At 34.9% G+C, this 18,417-nt stretch overlaps 4 protein-coding genes across 5 annotated transcripts; 2 read left to right on the top strand and 2 right to left on the bottom strand.

The window, feature by feature from the left end:
• Positions 1 to 224: 224 nt before the first annotated feature.
• On the top strand, positions 225 to 631 carry LOC131438277 (splicing factor 3B subunit 5). Its single transcript, XM_058608158.1, has one exon. The coding sequence runs from the start codon at positions 356 to 358 to the stop codon at positions 611 to 613; it is 258 nt and encodes an 85-aa protein (XP_058464141.1). The 5' UTR covers positions 225 to 355; the 3' UTR covers positions 614 to 631.
• On the bottom strand, positions 631 to 1,743 carry LOC131438276 (exosome complex component MTR3-like). The gene is made up of 2 exons (XM_058608157.1): positions 1,465 to 1,743; positions 631 to 1,407 (listed from the first exon to the last, which is right to left on the bottom strand). The coding sequence occupies exons 1-2, from the start codon at positions 1,625 to 1,627 to the stop codon at positions 647 to 649; spliced, it is 924 nt and encodes a 307-aa protein (XP_058464140.1). The 5' UTR covers positions 1,628 to 1,743; the 3' UTR covers positions 631 to 646.
• A 12,380-nt stretch (positions 1,744 to 14,123) lies between these two features.
• On the top strand, positions 14,124 to 16,143 carry LOC131437022 (glycoprotein endo-alpha-1,2-mannosidase-like protein). 2 transcript variants are annotated; one of them, XM_058606062.1, is made up of 3 exons: positions 14,124 to 14,773; positions 14,828 to 15,146; positions 15,228 to 16,143. In XM_058606062.1, the coding sequence occupies exons 1-3, from the start codon at positions 14,372 to 14,374 to the stop codon at positions 15,854 to 15,856; spliced, it is 1,350 nt and encodes a 449-aa protein (XP_058462045.1). In that variant the 5' UTR covers positions 14,124 to 14,371; the 3' UTR covers positions 15,857 to 16,143. The 2 variants fall into 2 exon arrangements, with proteins under 2 accessions (XP_058462045.1, XP_058462044.1); XM_058606061.1 differs by having other exon boundaries at positions 14,126 to 14,773; positions 14,828 to 16,143.
• Positions 16,144 to 16,178: 35 nt separating this feature from the next.
• Positions 16,179 to 17,924, bottom strand: LOC131437023 (zinc finger protein 62 homolog). The gene is made up of 2 exons (XM_058606063.1): positions 17,638 to 17,924; positions 16,179 to 17,582 (listed from the first exon to the last, which is right to left on the bottom strand). The coding sequence occupies exons 1-2, from the start codon at positions 17,809 to 17,811 to the stop codon at positions 16,461 to 16,463; spliced, it is 1,296 nt and encodes a 431-aa protein (XP_058462046.1). The 5' UTR covers positions 17,812 to 17,924; the 3' UTR covers positions 16,179 to 16,460.
• Positions 17,925 to 18,417: the final 493 nt, after the last annotated feature.

An 18,417-nucleotide genomic window follows, 5' to 3' on the forward strand; every position in this document is an offset into this window, starting at 1 on the left:
CCATTTTCAGTGAGCAAAACAAAGACAAAAAAGGTTTCCTCACCTACCTATATAGGCCAAAACCGTAAAGATCTAACGAGACCTGACAAAATCTAGAAAAATTTGGAAAATCTGGGAAAATTTGGAAAATCTGGCAAAAGATCTGATTAGTTTGAGTGTCTGGCGAAACGAGAAAAATCTGGAATTTGCCAGACAAATCTGGCAACCTGGCAACGCTGCATGTAAATCTGGCAACTATGCATAGCAACAAACAAACAAGTTTTGACGGATAAGATCGTTGTTTATATCAGTGGCTCATCTATTGTTGCAGAGATTTTATATTGTTGAAGCCTCCAAATTTTAACACGAAGTAGAAATGGGTGACCGATACAACATTCACAGTCAGTTGGAGCACTTGCAAAGTAAATACATTGGTACGGGACACGCGGACACCAACAAATACGAATGGCTTACTAACCAGCATCGTGACTCGCTTGCCAGCTACCTGGGACACTACGATATGCTCAGCTACTTCGCTGCTGCGGAGAACGAATCTAAAGCCCGCATTCGTTTCAATATTATGGAGAAAATGCTCCAACCCTGTGGTCCACCGCCCGAAAAACCAGATGAATAAATTATTTAATAAAATTAACTTGTTTTTTATTTCTCAAGTATCTACATTTACAGATAGCTGACTTATACTAGAATCATCCAAACCATTCTTTTCTGAATCATTCGATTCATCTTCTTCCTCCAAATCGATTTCATTTAAATGATTCTGGACTTTACAAAGAAGAATCTGCTGAACGATAGGTGCTATATCATTATTAGCTTGATTTAATCTGTTACAAGCTAACTTCAAAACACCAAGAGAAATATTACCGGTTTGCCGCAATTCCGACGTCTGATCCAAGGTTTGTAGCTTAGCAAGTGTGATAACTCCATGATGTCCTAACTTGCTGCCTTCCAAACAGATTCTTTCCTCAAAAAGTGTAGGATCCAAATAAATCTTGTCTTCAAATATACCTACTGTTGTAGCAGTTATAATATCAAACATTGAAATTGTAGCGTCACTCAAGGCAAGTCCTGCAGCCGTGATAACAGCAGCTAGAGCCGAACCATCATCTTCTAGTACGTTAGCAAATATATCGATTTGAAAGTTTGGAAACAAATGCCGACAGACTACTGGTTGCAAAGCTTTTTTCATTGCTGCAGCCAATGATCGCTCTTCGGCATCCGTTTGAGGATTCTTGCGGTAAGTACACGCAAACGGAGAGAATTTGAAATCACAGTACAACTCCCCCAGTTCTCTGAATTTATTCTGCTTTGGAATTTCCCGAGGATCAAATACGGAAACAATCACTTTTGTATTACCCAACTCAAGATAAGCTGATCCTTTGGCAGTTGAAACAACACCGAGCTTCGCAACTATAATGTAATCAAAACTTTAAAACGTGAAAACATAGAATTATTTTTTTAACTCACAGTACTTTCGGCTTTCATTCTCTCCACGGCCACATTTCCTTCTACCAGTAGAATCAAAAACATCGTTTATGCGTTCCTCAAATGGTTTGTTCCAAAATTTTTCAAACATCTGATAAGGAACGGATCCTTCTGGGCCATTTATTCGTTTTTGATCGACTGGCATTATGAATAAATACGATTAGCTGCCGAGCTTTGTGTGATGAAATTGGATAGATTATGCTATTATTATTATTTAATGTGCATTCAGCACAGCGTTGCCAGATTGTCAGATTTATCTGCAAATGCCAGATTTTTCTCGCTTCGCCAGACACTCTAACTAACCAAATCTTTTGCTGAGTTCTCAAATTTTTCCAGAATTTGTAAGATTTTCCAGTTTCGGGTTTTGGCCTCTATACGATAGGTGGTGAGACCTTTTTTTATCACTGAAAATGAAGCCCGGTCAAAATTTCCTTGTATACAGCGACCCTTACACGAGACAATATTATTGACAATACTTTTGATCATGTAGTGGAAACTTCTCGGTTGATTTTCTAGAAGGCCGTAACAGCAAGTGACAGTTTCTCTTTGTTTACTTTCTCTTCTATTAATTATCAAGCGGTTTACACGTTTATCACTTAACTCTTTGTATAGAATGATGCTCGAAACGTTCGACTTTCAAACAGAACTGTGAAATCTAAGAAAATCTTTTTAGATCACATCACAATAATCGAAAGAGAGAGTGAACAAAGAGAAACTGTCACTTGCTGTTACAGCCTTCTGGAAAATCAACCGAGACTTCATCGGATTGACGAAAATATTGTCAAAAAATCAAAACTGCTCATTAATCCAACAATATTTTCTCTCCAGAGAGAAGCTGTTAAATATGTGCAATGACCTCTTCTCTCAAGAATTAAACATTCATTTGCAATATTTAACGCCAAACGCTTGAATTTTTCGAAAAACTCGGACTCAAGTTATCAAGCGAATTGGATTGATGGTATTGAAGAATCCAACCAACTCTTTTGCGATCGCTGCGCTGCCCGAGTGGCGAGCTTTGAACTAAGCGATGGTGATAATTTTCAGATTTCGCTTGAAGATTCGAACAAAATGCAGGGTTTTTATTTATTTTTCTTATGAATCGAATACTAACATACAAAAACGTGTGAAAATTTGGTAAAAAAATCGATCATTAATGATTCAGTAACTTTCCGTGGTATGTTTGATTGATATTTATGGAGAAATCGTAACATGAAATACCAAATTCGAAGAAGTGAGGTTGGGTACTGTTTTTATATCTGGGATATTCTTTGTTTTTTAGGTTGGATTTTGAGATTAATTGATAAATTATGATCAAAAGTTTTATGACTAGTCAATTTACTCATGTTTTATCATCTAAATAAAATCTGTATGTGAACTGAAAATTTCAAATTTCATCCGCGATTGTCACGAATATAGGACAATTTGAAATCATATGTTTGATGACAACACGTGAACAATCGTTTTTCTTACCCATATTAGCAAGGTTTTGCCATCTGCGTTCTTTCAAACTCAAGTAAATTGAAAAATTTGTCAAAAATTTTTCTAAATACATGGGATATGTCAAAACAATCACCATAACGCTATCTCGTGGTGACCACGCTGATTGGATTGTTCAATTGACAATAGTTTCGACTGACAATAATATTGTCACGTGTAAGGACCACTTATAGTTGACCAAGACAAATCTCGATGAACATTAGAAAAAGTCCCAAGAGCAAACGACAAATTCTCTTTTTAGTTACTCTTCTAACTATTACGGCTTATTCCTGCATTTTCAACAATTTCTGAACTACAGATCGAAAGTCGCTGGGTTCAGTCGCTATTCTATGTAAAGGATTAGAGAGAGAGATTACGATAGGACCGTAATAATCAAAAGAGAAAGTAAACAAAGAGAAACTCTCATTTGCACTTAGGACCTTTCCTCGTGTTTTATTTTATTATATTTTTTTAAAAATAACCTGGTACCGATAGATTTTTGAGCCGAATGTAGATTTTTGGAAAAATGACCTGGCAACTTGATTCAGCGTTGCCAGATCATTTTTTCAAAAATTTACATCCGGCGAAAAACTCGATCTGCATCTGAATTTCTACTACATACACTGATAAAAATTTGCACTATCGATTCATACGTAAACACAACTTCAATTTAATATCCTTTTTCATTTCAATACATAAGAAAAGCGATTTGTTTCAAGATTTAATGTGCAAATTCACTAAGATGCGAGATAGGATTATTTTCACTTAGCTTTGATGTGTTTTTCCTTCGGATGAGATGTGTTTTGCTATAAAATCGAACTACATGTGTTAAACACTTCATTTTTTAGTGAGAATGAGTAGGGTAACAGAGGTATTTTGGCCACTTCATATATTTTGGCCCACCTAACAAACTTTATCAATTTCATCGGATTTTATCGATGTTAAGTAACCCATGTTGCATCAATTTGAAGCTAATCACATTAAATTACCTGTTGCGGAAGGGGTTTTCAAAGATATTATAACATTTGGGGGATATTTTCACAAAGTGGGCCAAAATAAAATCAATCCTAAAGTGGGCCAAAATACCTCTGTTACCCAATGTATGCGAAAAACACTTGAATCGATCAACTCTGTTTGAATTGAAATCTATGTGGAAAACAATGTGATATTCACAAGAAATGCATATAGAATCTGGAGGTATCGATATATCTTATCGTTTTTATGTGCATTTCATATAAATGTAGCATGATTTCCACTAAATATCAACAGTTTTTACACTCATTTTATGAGTTAGGTGTACATTTACATGAATTTCATGTGTTCTACAAGCAGTGATAGATCAAATGCTTTGCACATGATGCTAGCGTGCAAATTATTTAAACAAAAAATGAGCAAAAATAAAGTCCCACGACAACCTTTTGTCTCGCCTATCCAAAAAAAAACAAACAAACAAACATTTTAGGAGAACTTATCTGCAATACAGTTTTAAAGTCAAAAGTAAGTATAAATAACGAGAAATCGGTATACCTGGCAACGTTGCTCTGCAGACAAGAGAATCAGAGTTACCATATCCACAGATTTTTCCGAAAACCACAGATTTTCAAATTTTATGGCTATGAAAAAATAACGAAAACAATTATCTGCTAAAACATTGCGCCATGATGTATTCATAAAATGTGTGTGTGTGGTGGACTTCAAATTGCCATGCACAAGATTTCAATTTAACCGATTTCACGGCTAATGATTTTATCTAGTTTGCAGACCATGAGACTCTGTAACCAAATAAACCATTGATAGTCCCATAAATCATTTGCTGAATTTGATCCAAGTATGACTATTTTTTTTCCAACATTCAAATCGTCATAGAGAACCGTAAATAAGTTTGTAGCTCATGTTAGTGTATGGTTGAATGAACCAAATGTCTCTATGTCGATATCCAGCTTTCGGTTCCGGAAGTACCGGCAATAATAATCAAATATGTTGAAATGGAGCTCACTCCACTTTCTCACATATGATTGAATAGATTTTCACTAACTAAAATTCAAATGTAGTGTGTCAATGTAGTAGTATTATGCAACAGAAATCTTCAAAACTATTTTCTGAACTTTTTAAAATGTAGTATTTCGGGGAATTTCTGCTGTAATGTACAGGAGAATATGAAAATGAGACAGGCATCATTACACCACTAGGTGGATTAAAACAGGTTTTTCTGCTAGGTTTCATGATTTTTTAAGAGTATCATTACAGTACTGTTCTTCAAGGTAAATCCATCGTTATGTAATACTTTCTGTTTTCTTTCTGGTAAGACTCGGATACCACATTTGAAAAATTTCGAACTTCACTTTTCGAAGATATTTGAACGCGCTCAATTTTCTCAGAGATGGCTGAACCGATTTTAACAAACTTGGGCTCGTTTGAAATCTACTGTCGGGCCATTGATCTAGTTCGAAGATCAAATGGCTGAGACTTTTGGTTCCAGAGATATGATTGTAAGTGACGTAACCGACAAAAGGCGTTGTATTTGAACGCGCTCAATTTTCTCAGAGATGGCTGAACCGATTTTAACAAACTTAGGCTCGTTTGAAAGCTACTGTCGAGCCATTGATCAAGTTCGAAGATCAAATGGCTGTGACTTTTGGTTCCAGATATATGATGGTATATGTGACGTAACCGACAAAACACGTTGATTTTTACCGCTCTTATATCTATATAAGGGTGCCAAAATTTTGGGATCACCTTTATTTTCGTTAAGCTCTCGTGCTCAAAAGTTTAAGCACCTCGAAAAAAGCCTTCATGCAAAATTTGAGGGGTGCTGCCCGGTGGTAAAGGTTTGACAATTTTAGATCTTGAAAAAGCACCATAGGGGAGAGTACATGAAATTTCCTAAATCGAAATTTTTTTTTGATGCCGAAACTCTTAAAACTGCTTGAAACATCGAAATTTAGTGTCATCCAAAAAAATTGTTTTTTGAAAATATCAACTTTCTGGGACTGTGAAATTTTGATATTTTTTTTAAGTCCCAAAAAGTCGATGACACTAAATCTCGACGTTTCATGCAATTCTAAGCCTTTTGGCATCAACAATTTTTTTTCGATTTCGAAAATTTCATGTACTCCCCCCTATGGTGATTTTTGAAGATATATGAAAATTCCACTAAGTGGACTGAGAAGGGTTGTTTTAGATTAGCATCACTGTTCTCATACAAATAGGCAACGCAAATGCCAAGCACTAGTTTGGAAAAATGATGCTGAAATGAACTACTCGAATCAATCTGAATCAATTGGTGGTAAAATTAGTATCCGAACATATTTAATAAAAGTATTAAAACTAAACAAAACTATCACACTGAAGATGAATATAAATTGTATTCGAAATGTGCATATGTGATGTAACGTTTATTATACAAGATTTATAGTGTCGTGAGATACATAGTGAATTTGTATAGTGACGTGATATACTTATAACAGAATTAAATGGTAATATTTAAAAAAATTATCCTTATTAAAATATAGTAATAGTAATAAAATATAATAGACGTAATAAAAATAGTAATAAAAATAGGCGGGTGCGTAATGTCAGAGATATAACTGGATGTCGTGAATACGAAAACAACTGGCATGTTCCTTAACACTTCCGAATATAAATTAGTTGATCAATTGTATGAATTATGCAAGCATTACCCTTTTCCACATTTTTCGCAAAAACAAAGAAGGGATTTGCATAATTTATTGAAAGAAACTATCAGGATGCTGTACGGGATTCGTTTCTAGCATTCAAAAGGGTTTTTCAATAGTGTACTATTGAAATACTTCAATTCTTTTGCTATACACGTTTAAGTTGAAAAATTTCGATTCTATTGGTAGTAAGATTATATAAATCCTTTCACAGATCACTGAGCTAAGAGCTTTAAAAATACGAGAAAGACTAACGCGCCTTATGAATTATCCTCTTTGATACTCGTTTATACCAAACATTTCAGAAAAGTTTAATTTTGAACTATTTGAGATTAAGTCACACAACTGAATATTTTATCATAAAATTGTGATCATATTTCCGATGGCATGTAGCAAGAATTATGTTGATTCGTTAGATACAACAGGAGATATTCACGATCAAAAACTTATCACTCTCTCAGACGGTAAATTTTGAAAAGGCACCCCATATTAAAGTAAGTCGTATTCACGACAAAATTAATAAAAAAAATCGAATCTCGTACATAGAAGTAGAGGAGAGAAATGTCAAATTCGTGCGCACCAAAACAGCAGCAATGCGCACCCATACAATTGACATGATATGGTGAATGTGATGCCGAGCGATGGCGTTGCTGAGCTGAAGATTGATTTCGTGGGCCTTGTGCCATACGGAAACTACACGCAGAAAAATAGAACACATTAGATTCTAATATAATAATTCTATTTTTGATCTAAAATTCGAATGAAATAAAACTCTCTTTGAATTAAACATAGGGTGGCAATGCATTTTTATTTAAATATATTAAGATATGGACTCAAATTCTAAAGTTTCATAAAATCAAATTAAAAAATTATCTGATTCAAATGCTTGTTACAGTACATTAAATGTATTTGAATCAAAACTGTCGTGGTATAGATTCAAATTAAAAATTATATGAAGTAATATGATATATTGGAATTAAATATTTGAGACTTGAATTCAATGGAATCAAACTGGTGAGTCTTAGCTTCAAATTAATAAATGTTGAATAGAATGTTTCGTCTTTGAATCAAATGCCAAAGAATATTGATTCTAAAATATTCCCATTAAATCAAACATTGCTACTAGTTTAGTTTGAGAAATTTAACACTACTTTTATTAATATATAATGTTGTTTGTACCGGCCATTTTGCTACATCATTCGAATGGAGGAATGGACGCGTTCGAGGAAATAACTTGTGAAGAAGTTGACAATTTCGAAATACTCTCCACTATTGAAATCGTTCGAAATGTGTGATACCATAGTGAGTGCTTTCATAAGTACGGTATATTATGAATTATGCATGTACAGGGAACTTATATTTGTAGTCATCCCAGGGAACGGTTTCACCGTAGTTATTTAAAATTTTAAGCAAAATATAGTAGAGGAGTTAATACCGCATCCATACTTAGCTGAGCGTACTAAATGCATACAATAATTAAAAAAATTGAACTCAAACTTTCATTACCTCAACTACTTATTTGTTTTCTATAGGAAAAATGCTTATTTTTTTCAGAACAACGATCATTGTATCGACAATAACCAGTTAAAAATTCGTTTTAAATAACAATTCAATGAATTTAAAACAATCTATCATTGAATTCACTTACAATCACACGAAAGCAATTGTATTTAATTTCAAGTGAAACGAAGTAAGATCCATATTCTAATAAAAAATGTTTTAGTTCGAAGCACAATGTATCTGAATTTAATGTTTATTTTATTTATTTCTGAACGTGTAGAAACAACATTTATTTGCTTTGAAGCAAATACCAAATGTATTTGAATCAAAGGGAAATGAAAATAGGCACTGTTTCAAAATAAAATATCTTTGAATTCAAAGCGCAATGTGATTAAATTTAAAATTAATTTCCCTGCGTGTACCAGATCTGTTCATAGAAAATCTGTATTGCTTTGCGGAAAAATTTGTATTTATCTGTATTCACTCATAAAATGAATTTTCTACAATAAAATAATGCTAGAAGATGTTATTCCAATAGATTATGATTAAAGAATAACAGATTTAATGAGCATTCATTCTTCATATCTTCGTAAGTCATTGCCGCGCTTACAATTCATCGACGAAATTTAATAGTTTGAAAATGTTGACTTCATGAGTTCAGGTCATACAACTCTCAGTCTGACAAAGTTTCATGATGCCATGACTTCCTTTAATATCACTTCAAATTGGTTTCAAATTATACATGTAGTCCGTTGATTGATAAATTTTTATCTCGTCACTGCAATCAAATACTAATAGATACATGTAGTTTTTGTTGGTTTGTGCAGAAACTGTGAACTGCCTTAAGCACTGACGCGAAAAATAGAAACGAAATATGTGCTTTTTGTACAAACCAACAAAACCCCTAAATGTTCACATTTTGCGAAGACCAGTATTAAGCCGTCACTCGTTTACGCCTGAGACGTCAGAAATAATAGATATAGATATAGATTGATCTGCCAGATGACAGTTCAGTTTGAGCTGCTTTAAGAACTGACAAGCCGAAAACGAAACGCGAAGAAATAGAAACTAATAGATAGCTCAGGCGAAATAGTTCAATTTTTCTTCGTTACTTTTTGTGAAATCTGTATAAATCTGTTTATAATTTAGAAAATCTGTATAATATCTGTACTCTGTATCAAGGTCGTCAAATAGTGAGATAACTAAGTCCTCACAAGTTCCTATCTCATGCCTCCCCGAGCGTCTATGATGACATTTGGTCAATAGAACGGCGTCGACTGGGTGCTAACGCCTTCTGCGTTAGTAGCAGAATGAGAGGGTTCGAAATGGCTTGTAGTTTGAAGCCGAGGGGGCGACACTAAAAATATGCACTTCGCTTCGATTACGCTGCATACGATCATGCACACTTTACTTCTTACTTTGCTACACATAGTAACGGTTGAATATGGATCGATCGTCTTTTCTTGGGTTTTTGCTGGTTAAAAACATAACCATGGAGATATGATGTATAGTAATAAGCAATGAAACTTGAAAGTTTAAAATGTCACTTGAAGGAAAATATAAATTCAAAGACTGAAGTTTTTTATTATTCAAGGAACAACGATATTAAATTTTAAATAAAATGATGATTTTTTTAAATCATTAGTTTTCAGAAACATTTTTGGTAAAGATTGGAGAAAGAAGTAGGAGAGATTCCGTGTAACATAAAAACTATACTGGAATATGTTGGATTTGTGAACGGCGCTCTAGCCAACATAACTGAAAGCTATTTTGACGCTATAGAACTACATACGTCAACTTTCAGCTCATGTTGCGAGTCCAGACGCATGGAAGTGCACAGAAAGATTTCAATCTCCATCCGAATTCCGGTTTTTCTCGGGAGAACGGGCGATCATAAGGTGGATTTCGAAGTCTAGATCCGTTGCAAGACTACGAACATAATATTTGTATTTTTTCATTATTTGCACATAAAACAACCATATTAAACTTACTTTCCACGTAAAGAGTGATCATAAGAAAGACTGTTATTCTATTTGATATATTTTTCCAACTATACTATACTACTTTTACAAATTCATTTTTGTAATACTCTTCTAACAGGAGATTTTTCATCGTGCTGTGAAAATACAGAATAAGCCGATATAAATATTAATTGATTAACTTGTCTTTGTAGAAAAGTTTCGAATATCTAAATCCTACATCTAGAAAAATTGATTGCCGATGTATCGAAGGACAGGCACGGATTGTTCGTATCAGATATTAACGAAAATGATAAAATGAACTTCAAGCCAGTACAGAAAATGACATCGATAACTGTTCTAAATACCATCAAAGATTATGTTGCTAATTCCGAAAGAACCGTCGAGTTTCTAAAACTTATATCATACGTCATTTCCTCATTCATGGACGAAACATTATCTCCACTACACCGAGTGTACAACATTTGGCTAGTGTAAAATTTGGTGTGAAGCTCATGGTTTCCGATTTTTGGATGTTTCTCATATGGAGAAACCAGCAATAGTAAAAAGTTGTATTTTTATGTGAAAATTGTTCATAAAATAGCATAATAGGTGAAAAATAATCCTTCTATATAGTAATGTTCTTCAAAAATTTCGTTATGTGAAATGTATAGTTTGCTGTTAATATGTACTGAAATAAAAAAAATGAATTGTCACCATTTCGATACGATTTTCAATAACATATTTAATATCAATAACAGCTTTTGCTTCAGTATTAATGAAATACGTTTTTATACATGAAATGTCTTTGCATCTAACAAAGTATAAAACCAGTTCAATATCACAGACAGAGACTAAGAACTACTAAGAAAACAAATGTTCAATGTGGTTTAACCCTAATTTCATTTTTCCAACCTGCTGATGAATCCTGATGTTGACACCCAGTGAATGTGAAGACCAGTAACAGAAACTTTTTAAGAGATCATATGTTCTTTGACTTGCTTTTACACGGTTAGAAACGCTTTCAAACGGATCGATCTAGATGTTTGGATAGATGTAGTTTTTTCGCTTTTCATTGACTTTTCGTGTTGTATTTGAAAAAAAAAACCAGATCTGTCGTCCCCCTCGTTTGAAGCTCATCCTAAAGTGCAATATTTATGGTAGTATATTGCCACATGTGGTTCTGCTGTTCGTTGCATTATTTGTTATATATTGAATTGAATTATATTACATTGTATTATATATTGTTGTTATTATTATTATTATTATTATTATTATTATTAATATTATTATTATTATTATTATCATTATTATTACTATTATTATAATTATTATTATGATTAACAAAGAAATATTATATTTCCTACAGTACTGCGACGAAAGAAGAGTATAACTTACACTGCGACATCAACTGTTATACATTGTATCATAGCATATTATTTCATATAATATCTTCTGTTATGTTATATTATGTTGTGTGGTATTATACTGCATTGCATTATATCATATTATATTATATTATACGTATATGTCTAGTGTTATATTGTATTATGTTATAGTATATTGTTAGAATATATTGTGTAATGTTATATTATATTGTGCTTTATTATGTTATATTATACTGTGTTATATAAGGGCGTGTTCAGGAGTGTTCTAGCTCTACACGCTGCCAAAAAAATACCTAATTTTAAGTACTTTTCACTCAATAGAGGGGTTGTGTGCAAGAAGCCAATTTTGGGTAAAATTGGTTTTACTTATTTTTGAGTAAAAGCATCAATAGTACTGATTAGGTAGAAACTACGCAAGCGATATAAAAATCAAATTGGGTAATTGATTTCAGTTTTCGTTCGATGGTTTGAAAAATAAAACGCAAACAATAAAGTCAACTATGATTACTTTATTTATTTAATATTTATCTTTTTACACATTTCAACAATGTAATTATGTTCAGATGGTTTGTTACCGTTACATTTACAAAATTCCGAATAGGTAATAAAATTAAATCACACCTATGGGAATTCATATTCATTGTACTTTGCAATTGGAGCTGCAACAGTATTAAATCTACAGACTATATAATTGAACTGCCAAGGCTGCTCTATTGAGCTGCTGGAACTGCACCGTTGAGCGATCGAACGCATCTCAATATCTTCCATCGCCTGAAATGATATTGCGGTGTAATTATTGTTTTAAAAAGAAATTATACAAAGCTACTCACACTGCGATTGATGACAATCATTGAATTATTCTCCCAAAACCGGCAATTTTAAAAAATAATTTCACTCTCTTCAAATCTGACCGATATTTTCTGCGATGCAACACACAAAATTTTTTCACCCAACAGCAACTTTTTTTTTTTTTGTTTCGATTATAGAGACTTTAACATCTTAGGTCATTCGCCTCTTCGGACCAGAAAAACTTTCTGACCCTATGTGCGGGGTTGGGAATCGAACCCAGGCGGGCTGCGTTAAAGGCATCGACTATCCCATCACGCTATACCCGTCCCCAATACAGCAACTTATTGAAGTAAACTACACTGTTGAGTGAAAACTACTCAATCGATACAGTACTTTTCACCCAACAATTAAAAACATGCTTGATTACTTCATGTTAGGTGAATTTAAGTCAACCGTTGGGTTTTTTTTTTTTTTTTTTTTTTTTTTTGGCAGCGTGTAGATGCATAGTTTATGTCAGTTTTAAAATTTAAATCTAGAATTTATAACAAAATACACTGGCAGCTCCAGCAGCCTTTTATCTGAGTTTCAAATATAGAAAAAATAGAACGGCAGCGTATACCTTTTAAATTTGACAGTAGAACTGTTCGAATAAATAAAACTAAAACGGTTTGCAGGGGATACGTTTGTTTCACCCGCATACACTGGTAATGCCTTGAACTGATGGTGGCTTCAAACATACATACATATATACATACATACATACATACATAATATTTGTACTCTGTATGCGTATTTAAAAATCTGTATAGTACAGATAAATCTGTATACATGGCATTTCTGACTCCCACACCCACACCGAAGAAAAAAAAAACTAATATTGTCACGTGTGAGGGCCTCTAATAATTTCATAAGTTGTGACTTATGAACCGGCACAATTTTGATTTCATTGAAGACTTATGCATTTAGTAAGCACACATATGAACTTCATTAGCATGACTTATGCAATTCATAAAAAAAAACTGCCTGACTTATGCAATTCATAAAAAAAAAGCCGTTGTATATTCAGACACATGACTTTCTCCCGTTTGGGACCTGTGACGCTGGACAATCGTGCTCGAATCTTGCAATGTCTCCAGGTGTGTTTACGAATAGTTTCTCCGATCGAGATAAAATTTTGCATGATGTTAAAAGGCTGTCCGCATTACGCCGATCCGACCGAACAGAACTCTCCGGCGTCTCCTTTTTTCTGCTTCGGCTATGGCTGAGCTGCACATGCAGCTGTGTGCATGTGCAGCTCAGCCATAGCCGAAGCAGAGAAAAAGGCAACGCCGGAGAGCTCGGATCGGTTGGATCGGCCTAATGCGGATAGCTGTTAATGAAACCCAAAAGTAACACGATAAGTTTGGTGGAGCTGGTATCAATTTTTTGTCCCACCCTAGTGGAGACTCTCCTTACCAATAACTGGGTGAAAAAATTTTTCGTCGCTGTTGATTACCAAGTACAACAAAACCGGCTCCGCTTTGTGATTTCTCGCCGCCACTGTAGTAGATGTGGTACTTGAACGAAGTACCCGCAGTTGGGTCAACTGCGCGGAATTCTCGCTCGCCAGGTCCACGCCTCTACATTAACTTTTTGCAGCTCTCGAGCAAGAAGGCTGGTTGGCGCTACGAAAATTGAATTTTTCCTACGGAAATTTGAATTTATCAACGGAGAACTACGGGAAATAGTCTTGTCTGGTGAACAAAAAACAAAAAAAGCTTTCCACTAAGAGAGTTTCTGAGAAAAATCAATCTACAGAAATGGCACTACTAACTTCTGGCATCGCTGGACGCTGGGTGTCACTACCGGACACCGGTAATTCAGTTTCGCGGTAATGTGCCAATCAGCATCGCAGTTAAACAGACGATGCGTTTTCCAGAACTTACCGCACATGCGTGTATTTGATGCTTTTCTGGTTTGCAAATCGTTCCATTTCACATAAAATTCTGACGTTTTCCGAATAAACAATTGTTGAAAGTCACTTGTAAATAAGTGTTAGCACACAAACCATTCCCAGCCACTAGTATAATTACCAGCGTAATGTAACTTCTAACGTATCTTGAAGATGTCATTAATCAACTGTAAATTTACCATCAAATCAATGAAGCTACTGATTTGCTTCATTGGATTCTCCTCACTTCTACTACTGATACTGTGTCTCTATAGCACACTAAACACCCCAGAGAAAGTGGTTCAACCATTAATTCCTAGCACCGATCAACAAGTCATCAGTTTTGAGTTGCTGCGAAGTCAGAACGCAGCATTGATTCCAGAAAAGTATAACGAACATGAGGTCAAATCCCGTATTATAAAGGAAAAAATTAAACGTCTGGTTGCGGGGAAAAATGCAGAATCAACCACTCCTGTTCGAAAGAATCGCACCATCGCTTTGAATAGAAATATACAAATTTTCTACTACGCACCGGTGGCTTGGTATAAACCTCATCCAACTTTACCGAGCGACAAGGTAATTATTTGTAAGCAACATTTTTCTGACTAAAACACTTTCCCGTTTGTGTAGGTAATTCGTTTAATTGAAAATGGATCGGTGTCCTTCCGCCCAAATGACGAACAGGTTATAAACATAGCTTTTTATCCAAAGCGAAAGTTGTATAACACTACAGAAACCATGGTGCAAGAGCATTTTCACGACATTCAAAACTGCGGAATAGGAGTAGTGATCCTCGTGTGGCATCCCAATTTCAATGAGGGTTTATTGATGGCAATCTTCAAAACGGCAACTATTCACAATTTGAAAATTGCTATAGAAATCGTAGAATATCCTGATCGTACAATTGAAAGTATTCGAAACAACATCAAGTATTTTATAGATTTATTTGGTAAAGATCAAGGCAGTATTCTGAGTTATTTTAATGTTCTCTCCAAAAAACTCAATCTTCCTATATTCTATATACGTAAAGCATACCGAATCAGCGACGCTGACTGGATGAGGATACTGACACGGAATGGGATTTTGACCATCCGTGGTACCAATTACGATGCTATAGTATTAGCACACATTGGTAGCAAAGATCATAAATCAATCGTGCGACGAGGTGGATTCGATGGATTTTACACTTACCTACCCAGCAACGGAGCAAACTATGCATCCACGTGGAAAAATTGGTCGCAGTTGAAAAAGTTTGCCGACACTTACCATTTGTTGTTCGTTCCCACCATAGGTCCCGGCTACTATGACCGTAAAAAGTACTCTCGAAGTGGGCACCAAAATCACGGCATCAACAACATAAAGAGATATCGCTCAAACGGTCAATATTTTGATGTGGCTTGGCGTACCGCTCTGAAGAACAACGCTCAACTGATAACGATTAATAGTTATAATAACTGGGTCGATGGGACACAAATTGAAGCCGCGATTCCGGTGTTTGGCTTCCGGGATTATCTTCCAGGATCACCCGAAAAGTACCTGGATCTCGCACAATCTTGGATTGAGGAATTCGTCAAGTACAAGCTCAACAGTATTAAACTCAGTAGAAAAAGTGAAAGTTCGTTGAACTGTTATGATTTCATTAATAATACCATTTGCTAGGTTGTAATTCAAACAATTCATCAACTTCTCTCGTCAATAGAATAGATGCAACTGGTAGAGATGGTCGGGTAAGCAATGTCCTAAACCCGAACCCGAACGAAACGCATAAACTTTTACCCGTACCCGAAAGTAATTTTCCTTCCAAATCTGAACTCGACAAAAAATAAAAATCCAGACGTACCCGAAATAAATTGAGTAGTCGGGTTCGGATACCCGAAACACGACAACAGTTTTGAATTCAACCCCAACTCGTACTCGTTAAAAATTAAAAAAACCCGTCATTGGAACCCGACACATTTTTTTTCTGAACCCGAAACTCGACCATCTTTAGTAATTGGTAGCGAAGCATGGTTGATAGTCAATCACAATTTTTTCTATTATTTGATGATTTATTTTAATTAACATTGCCGCTACTGATAATCGAAAATCTTTTCGATTTTTTTGCAAAATGAATAATGGAACGATTCGTCGCTTTCTAAATAAAAAAATTCTGTTTGAACTGCTGATTTCAGAATGTTTCGTTTCGAAAATATACATTTTCGTTTCTTGTTATTCGAATATTACCTTCCAAATATAAATATATGTCAGGATATTTAAAACTTTATCAAACAGATGCAATTATTGTTACGACGTTCACTAGTCCATCTGATTTTTTTGTATTTCCCGTCAACTCGTGCACCTTTCGATGTGTTCTTAAAGCATATTTGCTTTGAAATAGTTTGCCGCATTCATCACACGCATCCTTCCAAGGCAGCCTGAGGTGAGCACCTGTTTTCTGATGTTGTCGCAGATTCGATGAAGAAACGAAACTCTTTCCACAGCCATCCAAGTCACATACGAAAGGTTTCTCTCCGGTATGCGTTCTTGCGTGTTTGGCTAGTGCCCATCGGAAAAGAAAACATTTCTTGCAGACCGAACATACGTGAGACTTTTTTGATATATGAGACATCATGTGAGTATTTAGCGTTTTCTTCAGCTTGAATGCTTTCTGACAAATCTCGCACTGAAAATTCCGCTCGCCAGTATGAGCAGTTTTAATGTGACATCGTAGCTTATTGCTTGTGTAGAAACATTTGCTGCAACTTTCACATGAGTATGGACGGAATTTTGAGTGAGTACGCATATGAACTACCATAGCAGTGCTAGTTATACCACATACAGGGCAAATTTTAGGAGCGGTATGATGTTTGGATGCTGATTTAGAAACATTTGGCCGCTCGTTTTTCAGATCTAAAGCTACTTCAGTAGACATTGAATCAATTGAGGATTCGATTCCGTGTTGAGATTCATCAAGATAGATTGCTTCAGTGCCTTCTTGTTCGGTCGGTATATTTATTTCTTCATACATGATCCATTCCGTATCGGTATACTCGTTTTCCGAAAGTTCAACTAAATCATTCTTATTTTCTTCCTTGAAATTTTGTGTAATTTTCGATGTCATAAAAGCAGCATCATTTTCGTCATCAATAAATATTTCTTCTGAAAATTTTCCTTCATTTTGCTCTAATAATACGTCTCGTTCTACTAATTCAATATTCACATTCTTCTGTAGATATTTGCAATCAGAAGATTCAACAAACTTCAGATTAGGAAACTCTCTGAGAAGTTTCGCTTGAGCTAGATTTTGTGCAGATTTCTTTACACTTTCTCGAAATTTTTGAATTGAAAACAACAAATCCCGACATTGGCGACAAATAAAGTTAGGATACGTATCATTTCGAGCGACCTTAAAACAAATAGAAATTCATATACACGAATAATAAACACTGGAGATATTCTACCTGTATATCAAATAAGGATAGCACATTACGCACTGTTGTATGAATGCTAATAATATCTATATTTCCGGGCATTTTTTCATATATATCGAACAACTCTTCCATGTTCGATTGTAAACAAAACCGGCAAACTTGAAAATCGTTGTCAACAAGTGATTTCAATAGCTGTTCTGACATTTTGACTTGGGGAGTTGGCTGGAAGGTAAGGAAAATAGTATCAACCGTATCAACGGTATCAACAGACAGAACTGACGCCAAGTTAAATTTAATGTATAGTGGTTTTCAGCTGGACATAGAATGCAGAGATGCCAGGTAAAAATTTCAAATATCTGCAGACAGGGTCTGTAAATCAGAAAAAAAATCTGCAGTCAGTAAGTATGTTTTGCTGGCAGCAATTTCTCTATAAAGTATGACACGCAAAACTGTTTTGGCGAAAAAAAAAAAAAAGGTCGCGAAAATTTCAAAAGTCTGTAAATATAGACGAAAGTCTGCGAGAAATTCAAAAGTCTGCAAAAGTCTGCTAGAATTTCAAAAGTCTGTAAAAGTCTGCACAACAAAAAATGTCTGCAGCACTATACCCCAAATCGGCAGATTTACAGACAAATCTGCAGACCTGGCATCTCTGATAGAATGCGACGGAATCGTTGCAGGATAGCGAAATAATGAGCGTCAGAACCACTGATGCCAGGTGTGCAGATTGGTATGTAAATTTGCAATTTCGTTTGTTAGCAGACTTTGCAATTAAGCCGACTTTTTTTTGCAGATTTTCGAAATTTTCATAAA

The sequence above is a fragment of the Malaya genurostris genome, chromosome 3, assembly GCF_030247185.1.
Source record: "Malaya genurostris strain Urasoe2022 chromosome 3, Malgen_1.1, whole genome shotgun sequence".
In the NCBI taxonomy this organism is placed as follows: Eukaryota; Metazoa; Arthropoda; class Insecta; order Diptera; family Culicidae; genus Malaya; species Malaya genurostris.

What these genes read in the sequence shown, in the direction of transcription:
- LOC131437022 (XM_058606061.1), top strand. Translation starts at nt 14,372, where the DNA reads ATGTCATTAATCAACTGTAAATTTACCATCAAATCAATGAAGCTACTG. An exon ending in CAACTTTACCGAGCGACAAG is followed by an intron (nt 14,774 to 14,827) that starts GTAATTATTTGT and finishes CCGTTTGTGTAG; the next exon opens with GTAATTCGTTTAATTGAAAA.
- LOC131438276 (XM_058608157.1), bottom strand. Translation starts at nt 1,627, where the DNA reads ATGCCAGTCGATCAAAAACGAATAAATGGCCCAGAAGGATCCGTTCCT. An exon ending in GAATGAAAGCCGAAAGTACT is followed by an intron (nt 1,408 to 1,464) that starts GTGAGTTAAAAA and finishes ATTACATTATAG; the next exon opens with TTGCGAAGCTCGGTGTTGTT.
- LOC131438277 (XM_058608158.1), top strand. Translation starts at nt 356, where the DNA reads ATGGGTGACCGATACAACATTCACAGTCAGTTGGAGCACTTGCAAAGT.
- LOC131437023 (XM_058606063.1), bottom strand. Translation starts at nt 17,811, where the DNA reads ATGTCAGAACAGCTATTGAAATCACTTGTTGACAACGATTTTCAAGTT. An exon ending in TATCCTTATTTGATATACAG is followed by an intron (nt 17,583 to 17,637) that starts GTAGAATATCTC and finishes ATTTGTTTTAAG; the next exon opens with GTCGCTCGAAATGATACGTA.